Source organism: Passer montanus, unplaced genomic scaffold (genome assembly GCF_014805655.1).
Source record: "Passer montanus isolate IOZ18808 unplaced genomic scaffold, ASM1480565v1 scaffold18, whole genome shotgun sequence".
NCBI lineage: Eukaryota > Metazoa > Chordata > Aves > Passeriformes > Passeridae > Passer > Passer montanus.
In genome coordinates, this window is record NW_024365381.1 from 7007684 (window position 1) to 7029991 (window position 22308).

Below are 22308 nucleotides of genomic sequence, written 5' to 3' on the forward strand. Positions count from 1 at the left end.
CTAAATTTTTTCAAGTTGGTCAGTATGGATGGTTACAGCTGCAAAACCAACATGCTGTGCTTAGATTCATTGATACAAATGTAAAGACTCTTGGAAGATTGCTGCTATAGAATTATTGGATTCCTCATGGATGTGATATTTAACCACAGATTTATAAGTCTTAGCAGAAGAAAAACAAAAATCTTTGATTTCTTTTTAATGTTTTCAAATATCATAGTATTAGTGGGCCTGGATAGAGAACTCTTACAGGACAGAAAAAAACTAGAATAATAATTGCAAGAAAAAAGCAAAGCCCTCTCTTTCTGTCGTTAGAAGTGATGGGTCTTGCAATGAAAAGGGAGTTCTTTGTGTGTGTATGTGTTTTCTGTTCTGGGGCAGAAAGCAAAAAAGAGAGAACTGCCAGGTTCTTTCTGTATCTCAGTAAGAAAGGCCTGACAACAAATAGCTGAATGAAATATCTGCTTTCATAAAGCAAAGGAACAGGAGGAATATAGGTAGCAAATAAATCTTACTCCCTTCAGGTGCTGGGAACTGTATGTTCATGCAGCATCAGGTGTGGATGGATTTCTCCACTTGTGAGAAATTTCTGCTACTCTTTTAGATAAAGGAAAGCCATGCTGGTGGTGTAATCACCAGAACTGAGTTGGAGCTGCCTAAAGGCTCCTCCATTACAGTGAGGTGGATGAGTCTGTCATTTGGCCAGAGGGGTTTGTGCAGCATGACACATTCCTGAAAACCATGCTGAACATAGAGCTCAGGGCCCCTTCTGTAGGAATTCAAGGGAACTGTTATGTGGCTTGCTGATTCCTTGATGTACAATGGCCTCCTGGTCAGAAGCGCTGCAATATAAGAAATGTTATAAACAGAACAGTGTGTGGTCCTTGATTTCCAGAGGGTGTTGCCCAGTTGTTGCTCACAGATGAAATTTATTGCCTGTCTCCCTCATCCACTAATGCCACCTACTCTCTCTTGCTGAAAATACTATCTGTATGACTGTGTTGCCTGTGTAGGCTCTTCATCACTCTCTAGCACTAAAGTGGCAATTGTCTCTACAAGGGAAAGCAGTAGTCCAGAGATAACATATACTGCATGCATCATAATCCCCAAAGTAGGATGTGTGGGAGATGATACAACTCTTTGAAAGGGGCAATATGCTGTTTTTAGTTATTGCAATGAAGCCTTTAGTCTAAGTTGCAGTGAGCAGTTGACTGTAATGTGATTGTCCAGAAAGGTAAGTTTTCCAATTAAATAACCAGAAATCACTTATATAAACATTTTCATGTAATGGACCATATGTTAGAATTATGGTATATAAAGCAGGTGATACACAGTTGAAAAGACTCATTATTTCTTATGCAACTCTGCTTTGAACTATATAAATAACTCTGGATTCTGGTAAAGGTTACTGTGTATGTCTTCTTAAATCTTTAAAATAACAAACAAGTACTTATAGTCCAGAGGGCTTTCCGTGAGTTCTGGAAATTACTTCCAGAAACTACAAATACTTTAGCAAGGAGGGTTCTGATCAGTAGCACAGGATCTGGTTGGAATCCTGTCACTAGTGGAGTCTTCTGAGGTTCGATATTGAGCTCAGTGGTCAATAACTTACTCATCAGTTACTTGGATGAAGGGCAGATGCATCCTCAGCAATGTCACTGAGCACACAAAGCTGGGAGCAGTGGCCAATACCCCAGAGGGCTGTGCAGCCCTTCAGAAGGGCCTCAGCAGGCTGGAGAGATGGACAGAGAAGAAACTGCCTGGGATTCAGCAAAGGCAAGTGCAGGGTCCTGCACCTGGGCAGGAATTGCCCCATGGGCCAGCACAGGCTGAGGGCTGAGCTGCTGGGAAGCAGCTCTGGGGAGAAGGCCCTGGGGGTGCTGGTGGACAACAAACTGTCCCTGAGCCAGCAGTGTGTCCTGGTGGCCAAGAAGGACCACGGGATCCTGAGCTGCATTGGGAAGAGCACGGCCAGCAGGTGAAGGGAGGGGATCCTGCCCCTCTGCTCAGCCCTGGTGAGCCTCACCTGGAGAGCTGTGTCCAGTTCTGGGCTCCTCAGGACAGGAGAGACGGGGAGCTACTGGAGCAGGTCCAGTGAAGGACTGAAGATGATGAGGTGACTAGAACATCCCTTTTATGGGAAAAGGCTGAGGGAACTGGGCCTGTTCAGCCTCGAGAAGAGACAACTGAGAGCTGACCTCATCAATGTCTGAGAGCATCTGAAGGGAGGGTGTCAGAGGATGGAGCCTTGTATAGGAATGGTGCCAAACATCTGGCACGCTTACCAAGATTAGAATAAGAGAATGTTAGCCCTAAAGGCCCAGCTAATTTGTGTGTTTGCTGAGGGTGCTGTGAACCTGGGTGGAAAACCACTGTTTGAGTATGTCACTTACTCTCATTGAAAACAATCACGTGCATAGAATGCTCAACACGTGTTTTGTGTGTTGCAAAATTAGCAAGAGGTCCTAAGGATCAATTAGAAGGCAGTGGTTTATCTGTAAGAAAATCAAATAAAAGGGAGCTCATATGGGAGAGAGAATAGGAAGAGAAAAAAAACACCTGTGGAAGTAAAAACTACTGCACTGCACAAATTTTTTCTTCGCCAAATTTTTGATAACAACATTTTGCTATTTTATATTTACTTTTTTAATATTTAGATTATTTCTTACATTCAGATTTTTCTTTGTATTTGATCCCATAACCAACAGCCAGGCTCTTCTTGGTGGTGCCAAACAGTAGGACAAGAGGCAATGGGCAGAAACTGATGCACAGGAAGTTCCACCTGAAGATGAGGAAGAATTTCTTTACTGTGCAGGCGATCGAGTACTGGAGGGGATTGTCCAAAGGGGTGTTGGAAACTCCCTCCTTTGCATAAGATTCTTTCCAGGTGATTCTTGACTACCTCTGCAGCAGTCAAGAGACTCGATGTGATCGCCGTAAGCATAGTATTCTATGCTTCTCTCATTCTGTTACTAGTGATTAGTATTTCTTTTATGATTTAATTAGTAAAGTTTGGCATACGTCTTTAGAAAAACAAGTAATGACAAGTAATTTTGCTTAGAATTGTCCTTTCTAACTCTTTTCATGTATTTCTTTGAACTTCATGTCTTACTCAACCTTTGGGGCTTTGCTAACATTATGAGACCGGGTTGAGCTAGATCTGTTCTGTGAAGCATTTGCTTTATTAAGCTGCTGTTTGCTCCAGATGCAGCAACTTATCAAATTAGGTATACTTCTTACAAACTTGTATCCAGTTTAGTTGGCTGAGAAAAATATACATGTTTTATTTTTATATACTTACAGTCTTTAATATATAACAGTGACAACATACTTTCTTTAGAGTGTAAAATAATTTCCAAGAATTTAGGACCTTCGAAACAATGAGGTTAGAATACAAAGAATTTTTTTCAAAAGTGCTGCAAGTTGTTTGAAATTCTGTATATTATTTTGCTTGAGAGATTTCCAACACCATAAAGGCACGGTTGAACAACCTTAGTACCTTGGCAGAGTTTAGTTTCATTTATACCAGCTGCAGAAACAGTTCAAAGGTGATTTTGAAATCTCTTTAGTATTCTGAATGTTTTTATTGTTTCCTGTTTCCAAGCAAGTTTGTTAGGATGTATCAAGAAAAAAATGAGCATTTTTAAAAAATGTTCCAAAAGAGAGATTACCCAAAAGTTTCAGCTTTTAGGGAAAGAAGTCTTTCTGATATTAATTGTTCTGCATTAGTTTTCTCCTGAGTATAAAAGCTGAAATCTTTGATTGCAGCGGGATTGGCTGATGCTAAGACACCTCTGCAAGCTGAAATGGAAGCAGATGATGGCTCATCAAATTCTATGGTAACAGCTTTCACCCAGTATTATGTAATAGCTATAATCCTTTGGGCCTATAAGAGAGATTCTGCATGGACTCAATTCTGAAAATGTCTTTCCTTTGAAGAGAATGGCCTTTCCAGTTCAGTAATTCAGTCACTCTTGTAAGTTTGGTTCAGTCTTATAAGTGGTAAAAGGTCCTTTCTCTACATTTTACTCTTTGGATGCTTACACTCACTTAGGAATAAGCAATGATCTAATCAGCAAGGCAGCCTATTACTAGTTCATTCTATTATTCTTTTATTGTGCTCTATCTTTATAGAAAATGGCAACTAGGGCACATAGGGAAAAATCTTTTTTTTCTGTAATGATCATAGTTACTCATTTTTCATTGCCTTCAACAGCTGTTAACATGTGTTTTACATTAACAACTGTCAATGAATTTCAATTTATTTTTATGCTTTCTTTATAGCTTTTGAGAATCATTTTCAGGGTCTTCAGGATTACCCCTACTCAACAGAAAATGGAGAAGTGCACATGATCTAATCAGATCCAAAATACTCCAGTCTTGTTTCTTTTTTTGTGTATATCTTTCTCTTTCTTGTTTGTATATCCCTATCACAAGAATGTGTCAGAGCAGGATGTCCATATCTTCCTTATACTTAGAGAACTAAAGGACATTACTTTGTTTTGAGTGAGGGGGCTTATTTACTGATCTTTATTATTTTCTGGAAGCTAAAACTAGGATTGATTATTTGATGTTACAGAATTAATATAGATGATAGTAATCTTTAAATCTGGTAGCAGGGTCCACTACAAATACATAGAGATGTCAGCTAGGCTGGCTTCTTTATTGCACAAGAGAAGCATTTTTAGGATATTCTGTGATTCTAATAAAAGTTACCAGGCAATATCAGAATGCTGTTCTGGATCCATACACTGATGCTCAGAACAATGCTTTTTTTAGTGAATGGCACCATCATAGTGCACTGTAGGAGCAAGCATGGAGGTGCTGAATACTTGCATTATGTAATTACTCCATCTATGCAGCTGCTGTGCTTGACATAAAATAATTGTTACAGATTTTCAGGATCTTCAAAATATGCTGGCACATCTTCTTAACAGCAATTTCTCTGCATATTTAAATAGGCAATTGTATTGACAATGTTATTCGCCAAGGACTAATTAATCTATCATAACATCCAGAAATTAAAATGTCTTCTCTAGAGGCCAAGAGCATCTGAGTTGGTAGGGAGATCTCTTTTGATTTCCATGCATTTCAGATTGGTGCTTATCTATTAATACCCTTAATTCTGTTGTGGTTAGGAAAAAGCAGTGTCTGTGTCACCACAGTCACTCCATTCTGGCTTGAACAATATGAGTACTTGGAATTCAGGAGCTTGTAACTATCGATTATAGTCATACTGCCTTTTTTCCCCCACACTGATCATTTGGCCTAATAGACTCAGACATTATTGAAGCCTCATTTTTCATACAGTGAAGCATAACACTGTATTTGATTATTTAAACATACAGAACATTTTGGGTAGGGAGGAGAGCATAACCTTTACATATGCTACAAAACAGCAATGGTTTCACCTCAGGAGGAACCTATTATCTGTCAGGGCCTTGTTTCTCAGTACTCGAGAATGTTACACTTTTTGCAGTGCTGCCTGTAGTTGTGCTAAAATACACCTACTGCTTTGGCATGTCATACAGATGCCTGGTTTAATAGAGCCATACAGCAATTTTATTTGGATTAGGCTTGTAAAATGATTCTCCTTTGATGGTGCATTGATTGTTAAGGTACCACAATTGGCAAACATAAAGAAAAATACTCAGCAAAGACAAAACTGTGGGGTTTTTGTTTTGTGATTTCACCATGGTATAGTGTATGGACAGTGAGTGTATATGGTGCATTGATTGTTAAGTTACCACAATTGGCAAACATAAAGAGAAATACTCAGCAAAGACAAAACTTTTTGTTTTGTGATTTCACCATGGTATAGTGTATGGACAGTGAGTGTAGTCATGACCAGCTGTATGAGAAACTTCTTTTGTAGTCTTCATATACATCGTATTTTAGCTCTTCCCTTGCTCTTCAGTCTGTGGCAATCTTGGGACTCCCAAGCCAAAACATTCATCAGTCTCTAGGGAAGCCAGTTTTTTCTTCTCTCCAGAGTAATGATAGCTGGCAGCATGAAAGTATAATCTAAGCATGCATACTCTCTGAGAAAATTATATTGTCTGTATGGTATGTTTGTTGCTGCTTTGATCTCAGCTCTCAGAATATTTGTGATATGTAGTTCCTTTGATTTCTCTCTGCATTTTGGTGAGGATACCAGGTTGCTCTCTCTGATTGAGTACACTGGTGTTCACACATTTCACAATTCTCATCTTCCTAACAGATGATCAGGATGTATTGAATTGTTCATGATTGATGACAGTTTCCTGCTGTTCTTGCAGTGGAAAACCACTGTATTGCAGGGTTACTTCTTCCTTTTTGAGCTCTTTAGTTCTTCCTTCTGCTTACTCCTTCTGCTTGTATCTAGGAAAGTGGTATATTTGGAGAGAGTTTTCTCAGCCAGCTAGTGAAGTAAATTGGTCCTTACAGCTGCTATTTTACAAACTGCCTATATATGGGCAGAGTATCTGTTCTTCAGTCATCCAGGAATCCTTCTTGAAGTGGTGCTGAAGATCCAGAGTAGCAAGAAAATTAGTCCTTCAATACTTATTTCCAGATCTTATTGTTCTTTGATTGAATTTTATCCGTTATATTTTTGATTTCATGCGGCCTTTATAATTTCTCTTCAAAGATCCAAGTTTTCTAGTTTGTTTCTTTTCTTGTTGCACCATGGGAATATCAAAAAGTTTGGCTGACTTTAGTGATTGTTCAGGTGGCTTTCTGTCTCTGAGTGGACTCAAGGAACTTCATATGGCCAAACCAAATTCTGTTAGATCTCTGGACAAACTTAGTATCTATATTGTATGATATTTAGACATGTGCTGTAAGGTCACCTGGAGTTCTCTCCTTGCTTTCACCCAGCATTGTCTTAGTCTCATAGGATCAAGGGCTGTTTCAGCCTTCAGTGGCGTGATGCAATTGTTTGTGGGAGTCCTCAGGCCTTCTCCTGGATGGGAAAAGGCAAAGGTAACTGATCAGAGCAAGTCGTTGTGGGAATGTACATGCAGACTCAAAGAAGAAAGGTTACTCATCAGTAACTGGTGTTCTTTGAGAGGTATAGTCTGCATGTACATTAGTCTCCTACCTGCTTTTCCCCTCTTTCTGAATCTCTTTCAGGTTTGGTTGTGCATTTAAGAGGAACTGCAGTGGTGGCGGATGCACTCTGCCCTGTGTGTCAATGCCTCAAGCAGGACGAGGGGAGGAGTGGGAGTGCCCCTCCCGGGACACTCCAGGGCAGGCCACAAGCACACCCACTCTTAGAGTATATGTATGGACTAAGTGTCTCAAAGTACTGCAGCTGTTCATTGGTAGGTAAATTTTCTTTACTGTATTCTCACAGGAAAAGCAGTAGATTTTATTTTTAAAACCAATTTAATTCATTGACTCCGTGGATGATATGCATGAACAATGCACGGTGCCGGGGGGGGAAATTTATACCACAAACTGCATTACACTGAGTAGCTCCTTGTCTCTCTGATGGTTTCATCCCTTGTCTTTCCCCCATCTTATTTCGATATTTAAATATTTTCATCCTATTCAATTTGTCATTTCCATTCAGAGCTACGTGAAAACTTGAGATCATGTAAGTTGTAACATAATTTAAAAAAATAAAACAAAATAATGTCATTCCCAATTGTAGCCAAGTTTGTGAACGTGTAAGATTGTATGTGCTATTAGAAAATGAAGCTAGAAATGGAACTGGATTCTATGAGAATCAGTTACGTTTATACTAGTATACTGATCTTTAAGACTTCTTAGTTGCGGGAAAGCCGACATTTGCATTTAAACATTTTTTCCACAGCTGACCTCCTGTGGTTTTTTCTTTTTAATCATAGAAGCCTTGTAGTAATTTTCTAATTCACTACACTTCCTGCCAATTAAACAAGTAGACATGGGGTATAACCTAGCTTAAACTGGAGATGTACTTGTCTCTGCATGCAAATATGCACATACAAATTCTGCAAATGGTTATTTTCAAGTGAGTTGAAGGCTATTACAGAAATATGATTCTGAGGTGTTTGTACGGAGTTCTCGGAGTCCTGCCACCCTTCCAAATACAATGGACATGCTTTTACCAGTTCCCTAAGGTTGTAACAATTAATGTTGCCTTGGCAGCTCAGAGAAATTTACTGTTGGTTTTCTGTCACTTTGCCTTTTTGGCAAGATTAAGGTGTAGTTTATCTGAGCTTAGTTACAGCCTGCAATCTTTGCTGAAGTTTCTGATGTGTGGTGCATGACATACACGTGCTGTAGATATTGGTACACATACATAAAATATTATGAAGAGCTCTAGTTTTAGAAAGTTATTGACTTGTGTGTAATGTCAAGCTGTGTTTGCAGATACTGAGAAGAAAACCCATAGATTGTTTAGTTTTCTAAACAATCTTAGATGAACTCTATATGTATGCAAAGGGGAAGAAAATGTGGGAAAAGCCATCTTGTTGTGCCCAAACATCTGAAGATTGTGGCTCCAAAACCAAGCATGTATTCTTGTGATAACAGGTCTTTGAAGTGCTGTTTTAATTGAAGAAAATTTAAAAAACAAAGAGAGAAAGTTTCTATCTATCTGTTGTTAGTAAATAGTATTGGATTCATTTACTTGATTTTTTGCTTTATTTATCTTTTTTCATTCCAGTTGCTATTTAGCTTGTATTTTTTGTTAGCTTGTATAATTTTAAAAAAAAATAGATCCTCACAAGGAAAAGTGATGCTGGCAAGGAGGCATTATGTATTTCTTAAATTTTTAACTGTTTTCAATTCTTCAGAAACCCAGAATTCTAGTAACTCTGTAATATTTATTTTAGTGAGTAAATGTTATATTTTAGAGAGATGTCTTTTATGCATGGCAGAAATGAGACATATTGAACTTTGGTGTTTTCGCTAATACATTTTTATTAGATAAAAATGAGCACATGCACACATAGGCCCACACTTATGTATATATGTGCCAAATGCAGAGTCAACAGTAAAGGTCTTTGTAGACAGACACATTTGGAAAGTATCTAAGTTCCACTCTTCCTCCAAGTATCTGAAGAAAGCTGTTATGCTAAGTGCCCTGTCATTTCCTGTGAGTAGCTGTGAGCAACCTTAGCCTGACTCTAGGAGGATACCAGTGGCACCAACATTAGATGGGAGCAGATTTTTGTATCGAAGGAAAAAGGTCTTTGTAGACACAGACACATTTGGAAAGTGTCTAAGTGTCTAAGTTCCACTCTTCCTCCAAGCATCTGAAGAAAGCTGTTATGCTAAGTGCCCTGTCGTTTCCTATGAGTAGCTGTGAGCAACCTTAGCCTGACTCTAGGAGGATACCAGTGGCACCAACATTAGATGGGAGCAGATTTTTGTATCGAAGGAAAAAGGTCTTTGTGCCTTTGTTTGGTGCATGGTGTATGGTTTCTTCTGACCTAAATCTACTTGTAGTTTTTTATGCAATTTATTAAATCATACAATAAATTCACTATTTTTCTTGATTATAGTATAGCCATACTTAGTGTAGAAATACTAAGAATGGCAAGGTAGGTAGCTTGAAATAAGAATCTTTCCTTTGTTTTTCTGAGAGGAAATCAAGCTTGTACATGGTCTCGACTGTCTTGGCCTCTTGTCTTTCCCTCAAAATTAGAAATTCTTTTGCTTGTCTCAGCCCTTAAAAGTGTTGGCACTTCCAGTCATGATGGTTTGACCAAACACTTCAGTGTTTGCACATCTCTCTGGTAGACTTCCCTTACTTGTTTGCATAGATGAACTCAGTTGATGACTGCACTTCAGTGCCTACATTTTTTTTTTCTCTGTTTTAGGGCTAATTACCTTGAATAGTAGGTTTTAGAAGACATGAAATACTTTTTTAAAAAGTCTGTGTTACAGACTGCATTGGTATGTTGAACCTTGAAATACTTGATAGCTGCATACTTTAAATGGAAAATGCCTGTAATTAAATTTCCATTTAAAAAGCCATTTATAGAGTACATTTTTATTCCATTCTTCCTTTAGTTTTGCATTTCAATAAAATAATTACATTTTTATGACGTCTTTTAATACATTAGCTTAGTATTTAAAAAAACAACTGCAACGTGACTGTGATGCTGAAAAATGGAAATTTACCTGTAGAATCCTTGAAAGATGACTTGCTGTGTTCTGTAAAATCTCAAAATTTGAAAAGCTGTATTTAGACACAGTGAGATACATAATTGCATTTCATCCAAGTCTCTTGACTACAGTGATTACACTGAATATATTCCTAACATTCTGCCTCTAACTTTCTGCCTTCTACTGGTGAGGAAAGGATAAAAGGAATAGAGGTAATAGTAAACAACATGCATGTTTTCATGTTGCTTTAATATTTAATTTTATGAAATTCTTAAATAATTTTAAAATTGATTTCTTGGAATGTTGTTGCTCCACACGAGTATCTTCAGGCCTAAAGTAAACAGAATTTGCTTGCAAATACAGAAACATAATTTTACAAACCTTGTGGTTTTGAGATCTATTCTGGAGAACACAGACTTCAGCATCTCTCAACACTATCAATAGTTTGTCCTGGGAGCCACAGTGATCTTTTAAGTCACATGAAATTGTTTTGAGAATACTTCTGGATAGTATGCATCTCTGTAAACCAGCTTATACTGACTTACTTATGTTTCAAAATCCAGTGTAAATAAATGTATATTTTTTCATAATTAAGTTTCATATTTATCCCTTATATTTGTTCAGCACTTCAAAATTTGATATATTTTACTTAGTGTGTGATTAGTGATGCATATAAGGTGAAATAACTTCATGATGGCACTGTGCTGGAAAAATCTAGCATGGGCTAAAATGCCAAACATCTTTGTTAACAATAGGATTAAGAATTGTTTAACTAGTATCAATACTGAATATCGAATGAAGGAATTCTGTATGGATTCATTGGATACATGATGAAATCACATCCTGTTTATACAGTTTTTACCATTTCCCTGTTCTTTCTGGATGTTTGAAATTATAACAGAGTACGTGTCATGTTCTAGTGGCTATGGTATATGAAAATATGTATGTATATTGGGAATTATTTTTACAAACCTTGTGTTGTTAAGTAAATTGTGTATTGATCAGAAAAACATATATGTTTTTTTCTAAATGGTAGGCACCAGAATATTGACTTGAAGGAAGATATTCTAGTAATTTTGGAAGCATAAACATGTGGGAGTGTTATCACACTCTCCTAGCAGTGATGGCAAAAACAGGATAATAAAAAAAAAGACAAGACATGCCATAGACTGTAGCATCATAAAAAAGGAAAAGTCACCAGGACTTCAGCTTTTCTATGTAGGCATTTAATCTGATGCACAATGACCATTTTCGTGTGCTTTGTGGTACTTCTGCTCCAGTTAAGGCTCATAGTCTCAATGTCTGTGTGCCAAATCACCAGGCAGTAGTGCTAGGAGGACTGGGGGAGATTTGCAGCCTGTTTCAAGTTTCAATTTTTGGCCAAGATAAGTAATCCACAAACCTTAGTTATCTTTAAAGGTTAGGGCATTGTTCTTCTCATTCCAGAAAGGAATCCCTATTTGTTTTTCCAGTTCACTTACACAGAGATTAAAGGATGGTATGTTAATGGAGGTATGAAATAGCCCACTTTCCTATCCATTGTAATTTTATATCATGTGATCAGGTTTCTTATGTATCATGGTGGAGCATTATCCCACAGAAATTATTAGTGAAGAAGAGTTACTAGAAATACAATAGAAATATACCTAATGATAATCATCAAGAGTTGCTGGACAACCCTACCAAATTAAAGCATAATGTATTTTCTCTCTCTTGAACCCTGTAGATCAAGGCAGGGTGGTGTAGGGAAGAGCCTGAGCCCTGGAACTAGTTTTAAATACAAAAAGAAGTTACCAAAAATTTTGTGGCTTGCTTATTGCAGCTTAGACTAATGGCAGGTTTGCATCTTGGACATGGAGAAGCTTAAGTTACCTTCACAGAAGGAAAATGTCTGTGAGTGTTCAAGCTGTTCCCTGGCTGAAATGTAACATAGCACCAGCTTAGGGGTGGTGCCACTAAAATGCATCTTTTGGGTGCATTTGGACTTAGTGTAATGTGATGGTGCCTTTATGAATTTCCAAGCATGTACCTGTCATATACACAGGGTCTCTGCACTGAGCCACACCTGTAGGCATTTTTTCCATGAGGTGATGATCTTTATTGGTCTTTACATCAATAAATTTACCTGTGAAAGACTAAGAACTCAGAGAAAAATGAGGCAGTATTTTTCTGCACTGGTAAAACTAACACTGGTCATGAGAAAATTCAAGCATCATAAACAAAATTTTTGTTGAATGGTGTTGTATTATATGAAGTAATTTCAATATTGGGCAGTGCATAGGTAGTCAAGTGAGTAATTCCACGTTGTGGGAGAGAGGGAGCTGAAAGAAGCAAGAGCTCTTTGGAGCAAGAGATGGAAAGAGGTTGTTTGTTATACCTAAGGATTTCTTACTCATTTGAATAAGGAAAATTTAAATGTATTTAAGCAAGAAAATATAAAGAGGACAGGAAACTAGATCTAATCGAAAGCTTAAGGAGACAACTGGCCTTACATTTTACTTCTGTGCATCAGAAAGGCATAATATAATTATTTTAGGACTTCAGTGAAATCTGAAATGGTTGTGTCCTTTTGAAATAAAATTATTTGTGGAGGAACTGTCTGTAATGACTTCATTTCTGTTACACCTTGACCCTGGAAAATAACTGATAAAGCCTAATTTAGGATACGAGTTGTTAAAAGTATTAAGCTATTTATTTGTTGAGGTTTTTTCCCCCTGGAGATCTGTAACTTTGTTCTGGCTTTTTAAAACTTGGTGGTAGTTTTACTGGACTGTTTTCAGAGCCAGCTACTGCATTTTGTATCCAACAGCATCATTCCATTGGCTTGAATGAAATAGTGCTTTACATAATCTGTTGACCTAGCCATTTTCTCTTGAAAGCTTATCAGTGAAACAATAGAAGAGGAGAAATATGCATAAAAATATTAAATGAATTTTTCTTTGGTTGAAATGTTATATAATAATTTTGCTTGTATAATGTCAGTAAATCCAAATATCGGGTCATTTGCCTAGAGAAATCTTCATTTGAAGACAGAGAAAATTTAGTTCCCTGCAAAGCCTGTACAGAATCTACGTGTTCTGAGTCCACAATTTGTTCATAATTGATGAGTGTGGGGCTTCCTTTTTTGGATACTTTTACAGCAGTGAGAATATTTCATGGGAAACAGTTTTTTGGGTTAGAGAGAAAATAAATAAGCTGAATATAAGCCTTAGGTATTTTTCCATGGTTTTAAAATGTCTAAGTGATAAATTTGCACTTCTGAAGTTCAATAAAACCCAAACTCACTGCTTCATAGTTAAAGGTCTTCTACTTGAAAGCTTGAAAGTTTCTTTACTATAACTAGAACTTGATGGAGAATTCTGTCTAGGAGTCTGCCTAGGTACACTGATGCAGTAGCAGGAATAGGCACTTAATTATTGCTTAGTTTAATTGAAGAGTTAGGATATTGATTTCTTTAGTTTTTTGTAGGATATCACATGACTTTTTCTCCCCTCATTAATGGAAGTATTACTGGACTGTAGCAAAATGAGAACAGAGGAAGGATCTATTTTCTTGTTAAAAGGAATTTGGCAGGTTTTATTTTATTTGAAAATAAATTCTGCTTTAAAAAAAAAAACAAACAAAAAAAAACCAAACAAACCCAAAAAATCTATCCATCCTGTTTTATATAGGAAGTTTTTTGCCTGACTGTATTAATTTTTAAAATAAATGCAATATTAAGGTCTAACTTTGTCAAACACTGAGCTTCTCCAAAGTGTTCTCTAACATTTGTACCCATTTAAGTCAAGACAAATATGTTTCTAGATGACAGAGATGCCACCTATTTGAAAGAAATTTCCTAATGCACAACTATGTTATTGAGGCAAAGAATTTTAAGACCTAAAATCCTTTTACTACCTTAATTCACTTTTTTTTTTTCAAAATGTAACACAAGAGCTATAGTTTCTAGTTCATTTATTTGTGTACAAGTTGGAGGCATTATCCTTGTTCCACTCTCAAGCTTATTTGAAATGTTCATGTAGCAAACTTCTGGTATGTTCACTTACAACCTAATGAATTAGAGAGTTGTTCTCCAAAGGGGTAGAGTAAAAAGATGAATATGATTTTAATAAAGACAAGAGAGAATACAAAAGAGAAAGTGGAAGTAAAGAATAAAGAAAGGAGAAATAAAGACAGAACATTTTGGTTTTGCCACTTCTTGTAGTAATCCTTGGATGTATTGGTGTGGTGGGGCTTGCAGTCAGACACAAGTTTATTCTGGTTGCAATTTTTAAGTGTCTGGATATGATCCTTCTGTTAAATGGGAGTTGCATAGCAATACTAGGCCTGCAAAATACAGCTGAGAATTACCAAAATTGATTGTATTTTTTCAAATGTAAGAGACATTTTAAGCTTTTAAAATCAGTATATTTCTCAGAGCTAATTTTGTGATAAATAATAAGCTTTAAGCCAACAATCTCCAAAACTATTCCTTCCTTCCCCATATAACACTCCCAAACCTTAAATTTGCCCTAAACATTTTCAAATAATGTTGTTTCTTTGCTAGAATATGGATAGCTGTTCAGTAATTGATATGATCTGTGTAGGTAGATACTTTACTATGTAACAAGTGTACTTAAGGTAACACAGTGCATTTTGCACTCCAAGCAGACATGGTCGTGCTGTGCTGGCCCTCAGTCGGGTATGAAGGATAAGTGAGATAATCACATTGAGATTATTTAACTCTTCTGCTTATGTCACATTTTTTTCATAGCTTGAAAAGTAGCTTAAAAAATAATTTTTAAAATGAATATATCAAATGAAATTAAACTTCTCTAGTATCATGAGTTATCCAGAATTGTAAGTCATTGAATTTACATGACCAATTTCTTAGTCCAGCTTTGGAATGGGTATACACACTGCTGTTGAGATATTAGGGGAATGTAGGAAAGGTGATTATAGACCATCACCAGCTGCATCAAGTGCATTATTGCATCTTTTGGTAGTTAGGCTTACAGATACGTGGTTCTTGCTTTTTTCAGGCTATCAAAAAGTGCAGCAGGAGACCAAAGTTACTGTAACATAAATCAGTGATGTAATCCAAATTAAATTTACATAGTTATTAACGTGTATCAAAGAATATTATATTTATATAGCAAAATAAACAGTGGTAGAAATTAATAACTGTGAATTCTTGTTTTCCAATTCAGGTCAAGAGATGGAGAACTGAATTTCAGTTTCCATATGAAAAATAATATTTTATGGATACTTGCATTATTCTGTCTTACCTTGGTTATAAATAGTGGTTTAAAATCTTTGTATAAAAAGCCATGAGTGGTTTATAATTCCCCATATTGTGTGTCTCTGTTTTTAAGACATTTCAGGTGTTCAGGTATTATCTGATATAACCATTTCTTGCTAGCTCTGACAGGATTCGTGTTCTCTTTCAGGAGACGCTGATAGATTGGTGTGATGAAAAGGAACTTAATTTGATTTTAACAACTGGAGGAACAGGGTTTGCACCGCGAGATGTCACTCCAGAGGTGAGATAGTCCTGGAATAGAAAAATCTGCCCTTTGGTGTAAAAATGCATGAGTTTGGAGGAGGGGGTGGTGATTTTTTGTTTTTTTAATTTCCACTGTAACTTTACTTTGCAGTATCTGTGGATGGGTCAAGTGCTAGATGACTTGGAATCAGAAAACAGTAATAGAAAGTATAGCACAAGAGAATTACTCTGACCTTGGGTTCTGACCCAAAACGATTTTCAAACTAAAATGTGGAATGGTGTAATAGTTGTCTAGTCCTCTCACAAAACAAAATTCTAATGGCTTTGTGGCATAATATTCCTTAGCACTGCAGTACAACACTGCTAAGCAAAATCTTGTGTGGCTTTTGTTGTGTCTTGTTTAAGGAAGAGTGGGATAAGAGAGATGGATCTGCTTGTCAGAAAAATCTAAACAGGCACAGAAGTGGAGGTAATCTCCACCAGTAAATGTTGCTTAGGAAATTTGCTTACATTACACTTATATGAAACTAAAGTAAGGGGGGAAAAATGAGAAGCTTAACCTAATGACCTCATGATCATGTGAAATGACTGTGTGATTTCTTGAAGTATTTTGTTATTTATGGTTCCAAATTACATTAACATGAACCTTCAAAATAACACCTTTCATTTGGTGTGATTATGTTCTCTAAATGTCAGAATTAAGATTGAGTGAGTTATGTTTACTTGCATAATTAAACATACCTAGATTTCTCTTAAGTATTCATGTATGTTTTCAATTTCTTCAACTCTCAAGTTGATTTGAGTTCTTTATAGCATATCTACAATACTTTTTACTTACAAATGTGTTTTGTCACATGCCTGAAGTTCAATTTTTTTTCCATTAGGAATTTTAAAGCATTTTTAATTGATTGTATAACATTTGTGTAACTAGAGAAACATGTAAACAAAATGCTCCTGTTCCTTACTTCTGATGGAACTCGAAACCTTGAGTAACTAAAACTGGGGGGGGCAGTCTGTGTAGCAGGAAATGGGAACAATGTTAAGATGAACACAGTGGCACCTAGAGAAACTGAGTTTGCAGGTTATTCCCTTTGCTAAAGCCACCACAACTGAAAAATGAGTTAGTTAAATTAGTCTCTTGCTTGCAAACCAACATAATGCTTTTGAAGGTTGTGTAACCAGGACTGTGTAGAAGGAGGGATGAATTTCTACTTCAGTTTTCCTTTGTGCAGGGTCAAGCCTAGGCAGCAGTGCCAGATGAAGCATTGTAGCCAGTGCAAACAATTAGTTACAGATTCTCAAGCAGCATTTGGGACAAAAAATAAACAAATGAGAACTCTGCACACAAACGCCTAGTATTTTCTTTACACTGCATTGCTGTTACTCAAAGTAACACAGGTAGGAATGATTTTTTCATCAGTTTTGTTAAGTAAGCCATTCTGAAAGTTATTTGAGTTGTTACTGTCTCTGTAGAATAAAAATGCATCGATATAAAAATCATTAATAACTTGTACTGAAGAAAAACTACATTGTTTTTCACTGAATTCAGCTGGATTAACTTTAATCACAGTGGAGATATAGAATCCAGTTTTATTACAAAGTGGTGATGACAAGCATTGTTCCTATTATAGGATTTATTACATCACTCAGTCAAACAAATGATTTTAAGGGAAGAAAATCAGTTTGCCAGCATGTGTCATACCAAAAACATACTAAGAAGCCTAAGTTTTGTCCCCATATTTTATGTCTTTTGGGTCAATGAGAAAACCCAAAATGGCAAATGCATTATGTCAACATGAAATGTGCAATAACAAGCCTTTAGTAAGACTTGCATTGATGTAGAGAATGGTTTTCACCCCTTGTGTGTATGATGTTGGTTCAGCAAGCTCTCATCACTGAGCTGGCAATGAAAAGATGTGATCATGGTATTGTGCTATGGAGATGTCATCTTTAAGATGTTAATTTAAAACTTCTAAGAATTGAATTTGATAATGGAAAATGTTTTACTGTTTTTCCTTAGAATAGAGTCTGTGGAATCATACTTCTGCTAGTATGTTTCAGTCCTGCTTCTCCTTAATTGCCCTGTACTTTGGATTAGAAAGCAGGTTTTTCTGTTTCTTTCTATAGATATATAATTGTACATACACAATAAAGGTAGTTCCCAAGAATAATTGCAACCCAAAGACTTCATGTTAATTGAATTTTGTAATTATTGATAAAATTGAAATTAAGTGCCTAGCATAATGTAGCTAAAAATGGCTTCTTGATACCTCAGAAATATGTAATTAAGTATCCCTAAAACTTAGTAGTTTCCCCACTCACTTTGCCTTTTGAACGCTATGTCAGAACCATTCCAGGTTGCTACAGTTGTTTCAGTGATGTGTAGAAACATTTTTTCTTGTAATAGAATAGAAGGAATATTTTAGGAATATTCAAAATATCTGATTTTCCTTGCCTTTCTCTGATCCCTAAATTTATAGCCTCAGTGTAGTCGGTGTGGGGAGAGGAGCTTTTGAATTAGTTCCTACGATTCACATTTTGAGGGGCGAAGATCAGTTTGCTTAAGCAGTGTGAATATCCTTCCCATTCTTGACTGCACAAGTACAAGTGATGAAATGCATGTGGATATTAAAAAAACCAAATTCACTCAATGGATGGCTGAATCTGAAAGTAAATGTGTTACAGGCGTTACTAGTGAATGCTGGAATTCTTAATTGTTATGGCAGTTGGTGGTGGTTTGCATTTGTACTAAAGCTGAAGTGTAAGCCTAATTTTATAGATACAACGTAGATACAACCACTTTTTTGTTTTTTTTTTACAAAGTAATTTCACATATAATTTATGGGAATATTCTTTAAATCTCTGCTGGAGTTTACTCATACAGTCTGCTTGTTGATTTAAAAAGTGTTTGTACTGGACAGAGGTCCAAGTGTGGCCCAAGTTTATTTAGGGAACTTTTGTATTTCCAGATGCAAACATTTATTTCTTGGAACTACAATACTTCAGTGGTAGTTCTTACAGAATGGTGATAACAATATACATTAACTTTTGTGAAAAAAATTAAATCATGTTGCAGCATTTTCATCAATCACTAGGAATCCTTCTGTGATATTAATGTATTTTCTCTGTTGTTGTTGCTCAGTAAAAAGGGAAAGAAATAATCTCATGTATATGGGTGCTCTGCTCAGTTTTCTGTCTTCTGTATTTTTACTTTATTCTTTTGCAAAATTGTACATTCAAAAAATTCACTTGTCTGTCTCCAAACAGTCTTCTAGCTGTTTCCTTATCCTTTGTCTCTAGTATGGTCCTGTGCGAGTCTTGTTTGCCCATCTCTGAGACTAATTTCATGTTCTTAGATAATAGCAGTGGAAATCAAGGTATTGTCCTCAGCTGTTGATAGATATTCTTGAACCATCACAAGTAGTTCATTCACAAGTAGTTCATCCACACTGCAGGTCATTTTGAGCCCTAAGGCTTTAAGATAATACTTTATAAACAACAGAGAAGAGCTGTTTTCCAGCATCTAACACCAGACAGATGTTTCCTTACAGTCATTTCAAGTGTTCTGGAAAATTTGTGAATCTTCTTTTAGTTCTTGCTGTTTATGTTATTCAATATTTATGGACTGGTTTAAAATGTGTTTAGACACATACTTGTTTTCATTTAGTCTGAAAATATATGTATACTTATTTATTCTTTCCTCAGAGTTCTGTAAGAACTGATGAAAAGTAATCATTGTTGTCTGGAACTCCCTTCTATTTGTCAATGCTTCTGAAAAATCATGCTCAGGATGAACAAAATACTCCAAACATACCACACAGAAGCTATGCTTAGATAGAAGAAAGTCTCAATTCTTTTGTAGTACGTCTTTTTATATTCAGTTCAAAATTGCACCAGCATTTTTATAATTATTGCCAAGTGCAAATTTTCTATCATTTGGCTCTTCCCTGTTCTCTAAGGTATCTCTCATGGATTTTTGGTTCAAATTACATTTTACTTCTGCAGACAATTTTAATATTTATATTCTTCCATTTCTCTGTCTCAAGTAATGTTGGAAGCCCTCTTGATCTCTATTATTTTCAGTTTTTATGTGGTTTTTTTTCCTGTTTGTTTGCTTCCAATTTAACTTCATTAATGAAATTAGATGCTTATGACACAACGGGATAGTCATGTTATAGCCATACTCTCGCAGCAACACATTCCATCAAAGTAACCCAAATCCACTGAGACTTAAACTTTTCAAATAGCAATTTCCATTTAATAGGCAGCAACTTAAACTAGAAATAATATATAGGAGGTTTTTGTCCTCCCTCGTTCAAATACTGTCTTTCCAGAGCAGCAGGATTTCTAGTATTGTTTGTTGTGGATATAGGACTACTTCTGTTCTTCCTCAGCAATATTTTATTACTGGCACTGGACCAAAAGAAAATAATTTCCATTTTACAAACTGTCACTTCAGGATGGCTCCATACTGTGGAGGAACGAAGCTTTCATCTCACGTGGGACATAAGTAATTTTGTGGTAGGAATAATATGAAATTGTACAATCTCTAATAACCAAGGCTAATGTTTCTGTTTTTCACCCTTCAATATTCCAGGTACCCTCCAATTTAATAGCTATTTTAAGAAAATATTTCTGTAGTCTCTTTTAAAACTGTAGTTTTTCATACGTCTTAATGGAGGTCTTGCTCTGAGTTAAGTTTGATTTCTGTGGTGAGCTATTGTATAACAATATGTGCTGTGTATGGATGACATCTGACCCTGTGACTTGCCGTCAGACCTTTTGAGGCCTTCATTGTTCTTAGAAAATTGTTTTCAACCCAGCTTGCTCCTGAAGGGTTGGCATTGGAAAACCTTGCTACGTGCATCTGATCAACAAAGGTGCTTACATGGAGCAGTTTGCTCTGTGACAGACTCCTTCCAAATTCTCTGCTACTCTTTTAGAAGTTTATCAGCAACTCTGTAAAGTACCATTCCCTTGTTCTCAGTCCTCCAGGCAGTATATAATCTAACTATATGATTAGGTCTTTATCTAGTCTGAGTTCTCAGTCCTCCAGGCAGTTTCTAACTATATGATTAGGTCTTTATCTAGTCTGCTTTTATTTTTCAATAAAATTTATTATTTGATATGCTGCATTTGGTGTTATAAAATTCAAATATATTTATGTGCCATAATACTTCAATTTAAAATGAAATGTTTAGATTTTTAGTCTTTCTTGGGAAGGCATGCTACTATAGCAGAATTTATATGTTTAGTCACAGAACACTTTTCACTAAACATCTATGACCAGTTTCTTTGAGAAGCAGCAGTATACAAATTATTTGCACCACACAGCACACTGTCAGTTTCCAGAAGTACCTGTGTCTTGAGAAATTCCACTCTGATTTAGTTGACTTACCAAGGGCTGAAGAGTGCCTTTCTCTTCTCTTGTTTGAGCTTCTCAGGGAAACTTGGTAGCACACCCTCATCACTGAAGGGCTTGTTTGTGCTGTCATCAGCTGCAGTCGCTGCATGGAAACACCTGCGAGCTGCTCAGACTCCTTTGGTGAGAAATGTGAGGGGCAAGAAAGGCAGATCTCATTACAGCTCCATTTACGCAACTATCAGAGGTTACTCAAAAAAATAAACCATAAAAAAATACAGATAATACTTGTCTGCGTATTGCATTGATGTATCTAAAATGCAAAGCTGCATATTTTTATTGACATTCCTTTAAAAAAATTTCAACTATCACAGTGGATATAGAAAAAGGTAAAAAAAAAAGATAGTAAAAATATGAAGGTAAAAAAAGAGATGCTTTCTGTGGGAGTTACACAACGCAGTCTGTTTAGTTTCTCATTAAGTGCACTGATAAATAACTTTGGTTTTGTCTTTACTTTCTTTGGGAAATAGTGTACAATACTAAAGGCTTTGTAAGGTACCAAAGGCTTTCTTTACCTACTAAAGGGAATATTAAAAATAGCTGATAGTAGAGAGCTTGAGCCAGAAAAATCTAATAAAATCATCATTATGTGTTTGGGTTAGGGTTTGTTGGTTTAAGAGATTAATCACAACAAATTCCCTAAAGAGCTGTGTTCTTCGTTTTAATTCTATCAAATCAAAAGAGTTGGCTAGTGGGAGAACTGTCTTATAAAACTCAAGTTATCTTGTACTTCTTGCAGAAATCATGGATTATGTTAAATGAATCATCCTGTGCTTACAGCCTTACGTTCCGTGTGTGTTAGATGAGAAGATAGTTTGAATCAAATGGATTCTGAAATTAATAATGAAACAATTTTATTTCCTGAATTCAAAAGTAATAGATTAATTGCTTTTGTCTCTTTTTTGAAAATGCGAAACCCTGACAATATTGGCTGAGAATGCTGGGGCAAATATATTTTTAATTACTTAACTAATGTATTAACCTTCTGTGTAAAGTTGTCTGACTGTCATATCATAAAGGTAATGCTAACAGAATTCCATTAAGCCTTTGGTTATTTTTGCTCATTTGAGGGTCAGTTTTTGTTTGCTTTTTTTTAGGTGTCCTTAGTACTCTTGAATAGCAAATAGAGGCTGTGTTTTTTGACTTTCAAACGTGTAGGAAACATTTGCAAGCTCTGCTGAAAAGAACAGTAAAACATAAGTAAGGAATTTGAATGTTTCATAAAATGAGAAACAAAGCCACAGTAATGAGCCAGGAAATCTCACCTTTTTATTAAATTTTGAAATGAAAAGGTTTTTTCCAAGGTAGTTTAGGAATGGCAGTT

The 22308-nt window shown here is 36.1% G+C and overlaps 1 protein-coding gene across 20 annotated transcripts in view; it reads left to right on the forward strand.

Moving 5' to 3' along the window:
• The window catches only part of GPHN (gephyrin), a 268213-nt gene that overhangs the window by 126053 nt on the left and 119852 nt on the right, over nucleotides 1-22308 (forward strand). For all 20 annotated transcript variants that reach the window (XM_039704734.1, XM_039704736.1, XM_039704738.1 and 17 more), the window contains exon 4: nucleotides 15507-15599. In XM_039704734.1, the coding sequence (XP_039560668.1) occupies nucleotides 15507-15599 (93 nt within the window). The remainder of the gene's footprint in view (nucleotides 1-15506; nucleotides 15600-22308) is intronic.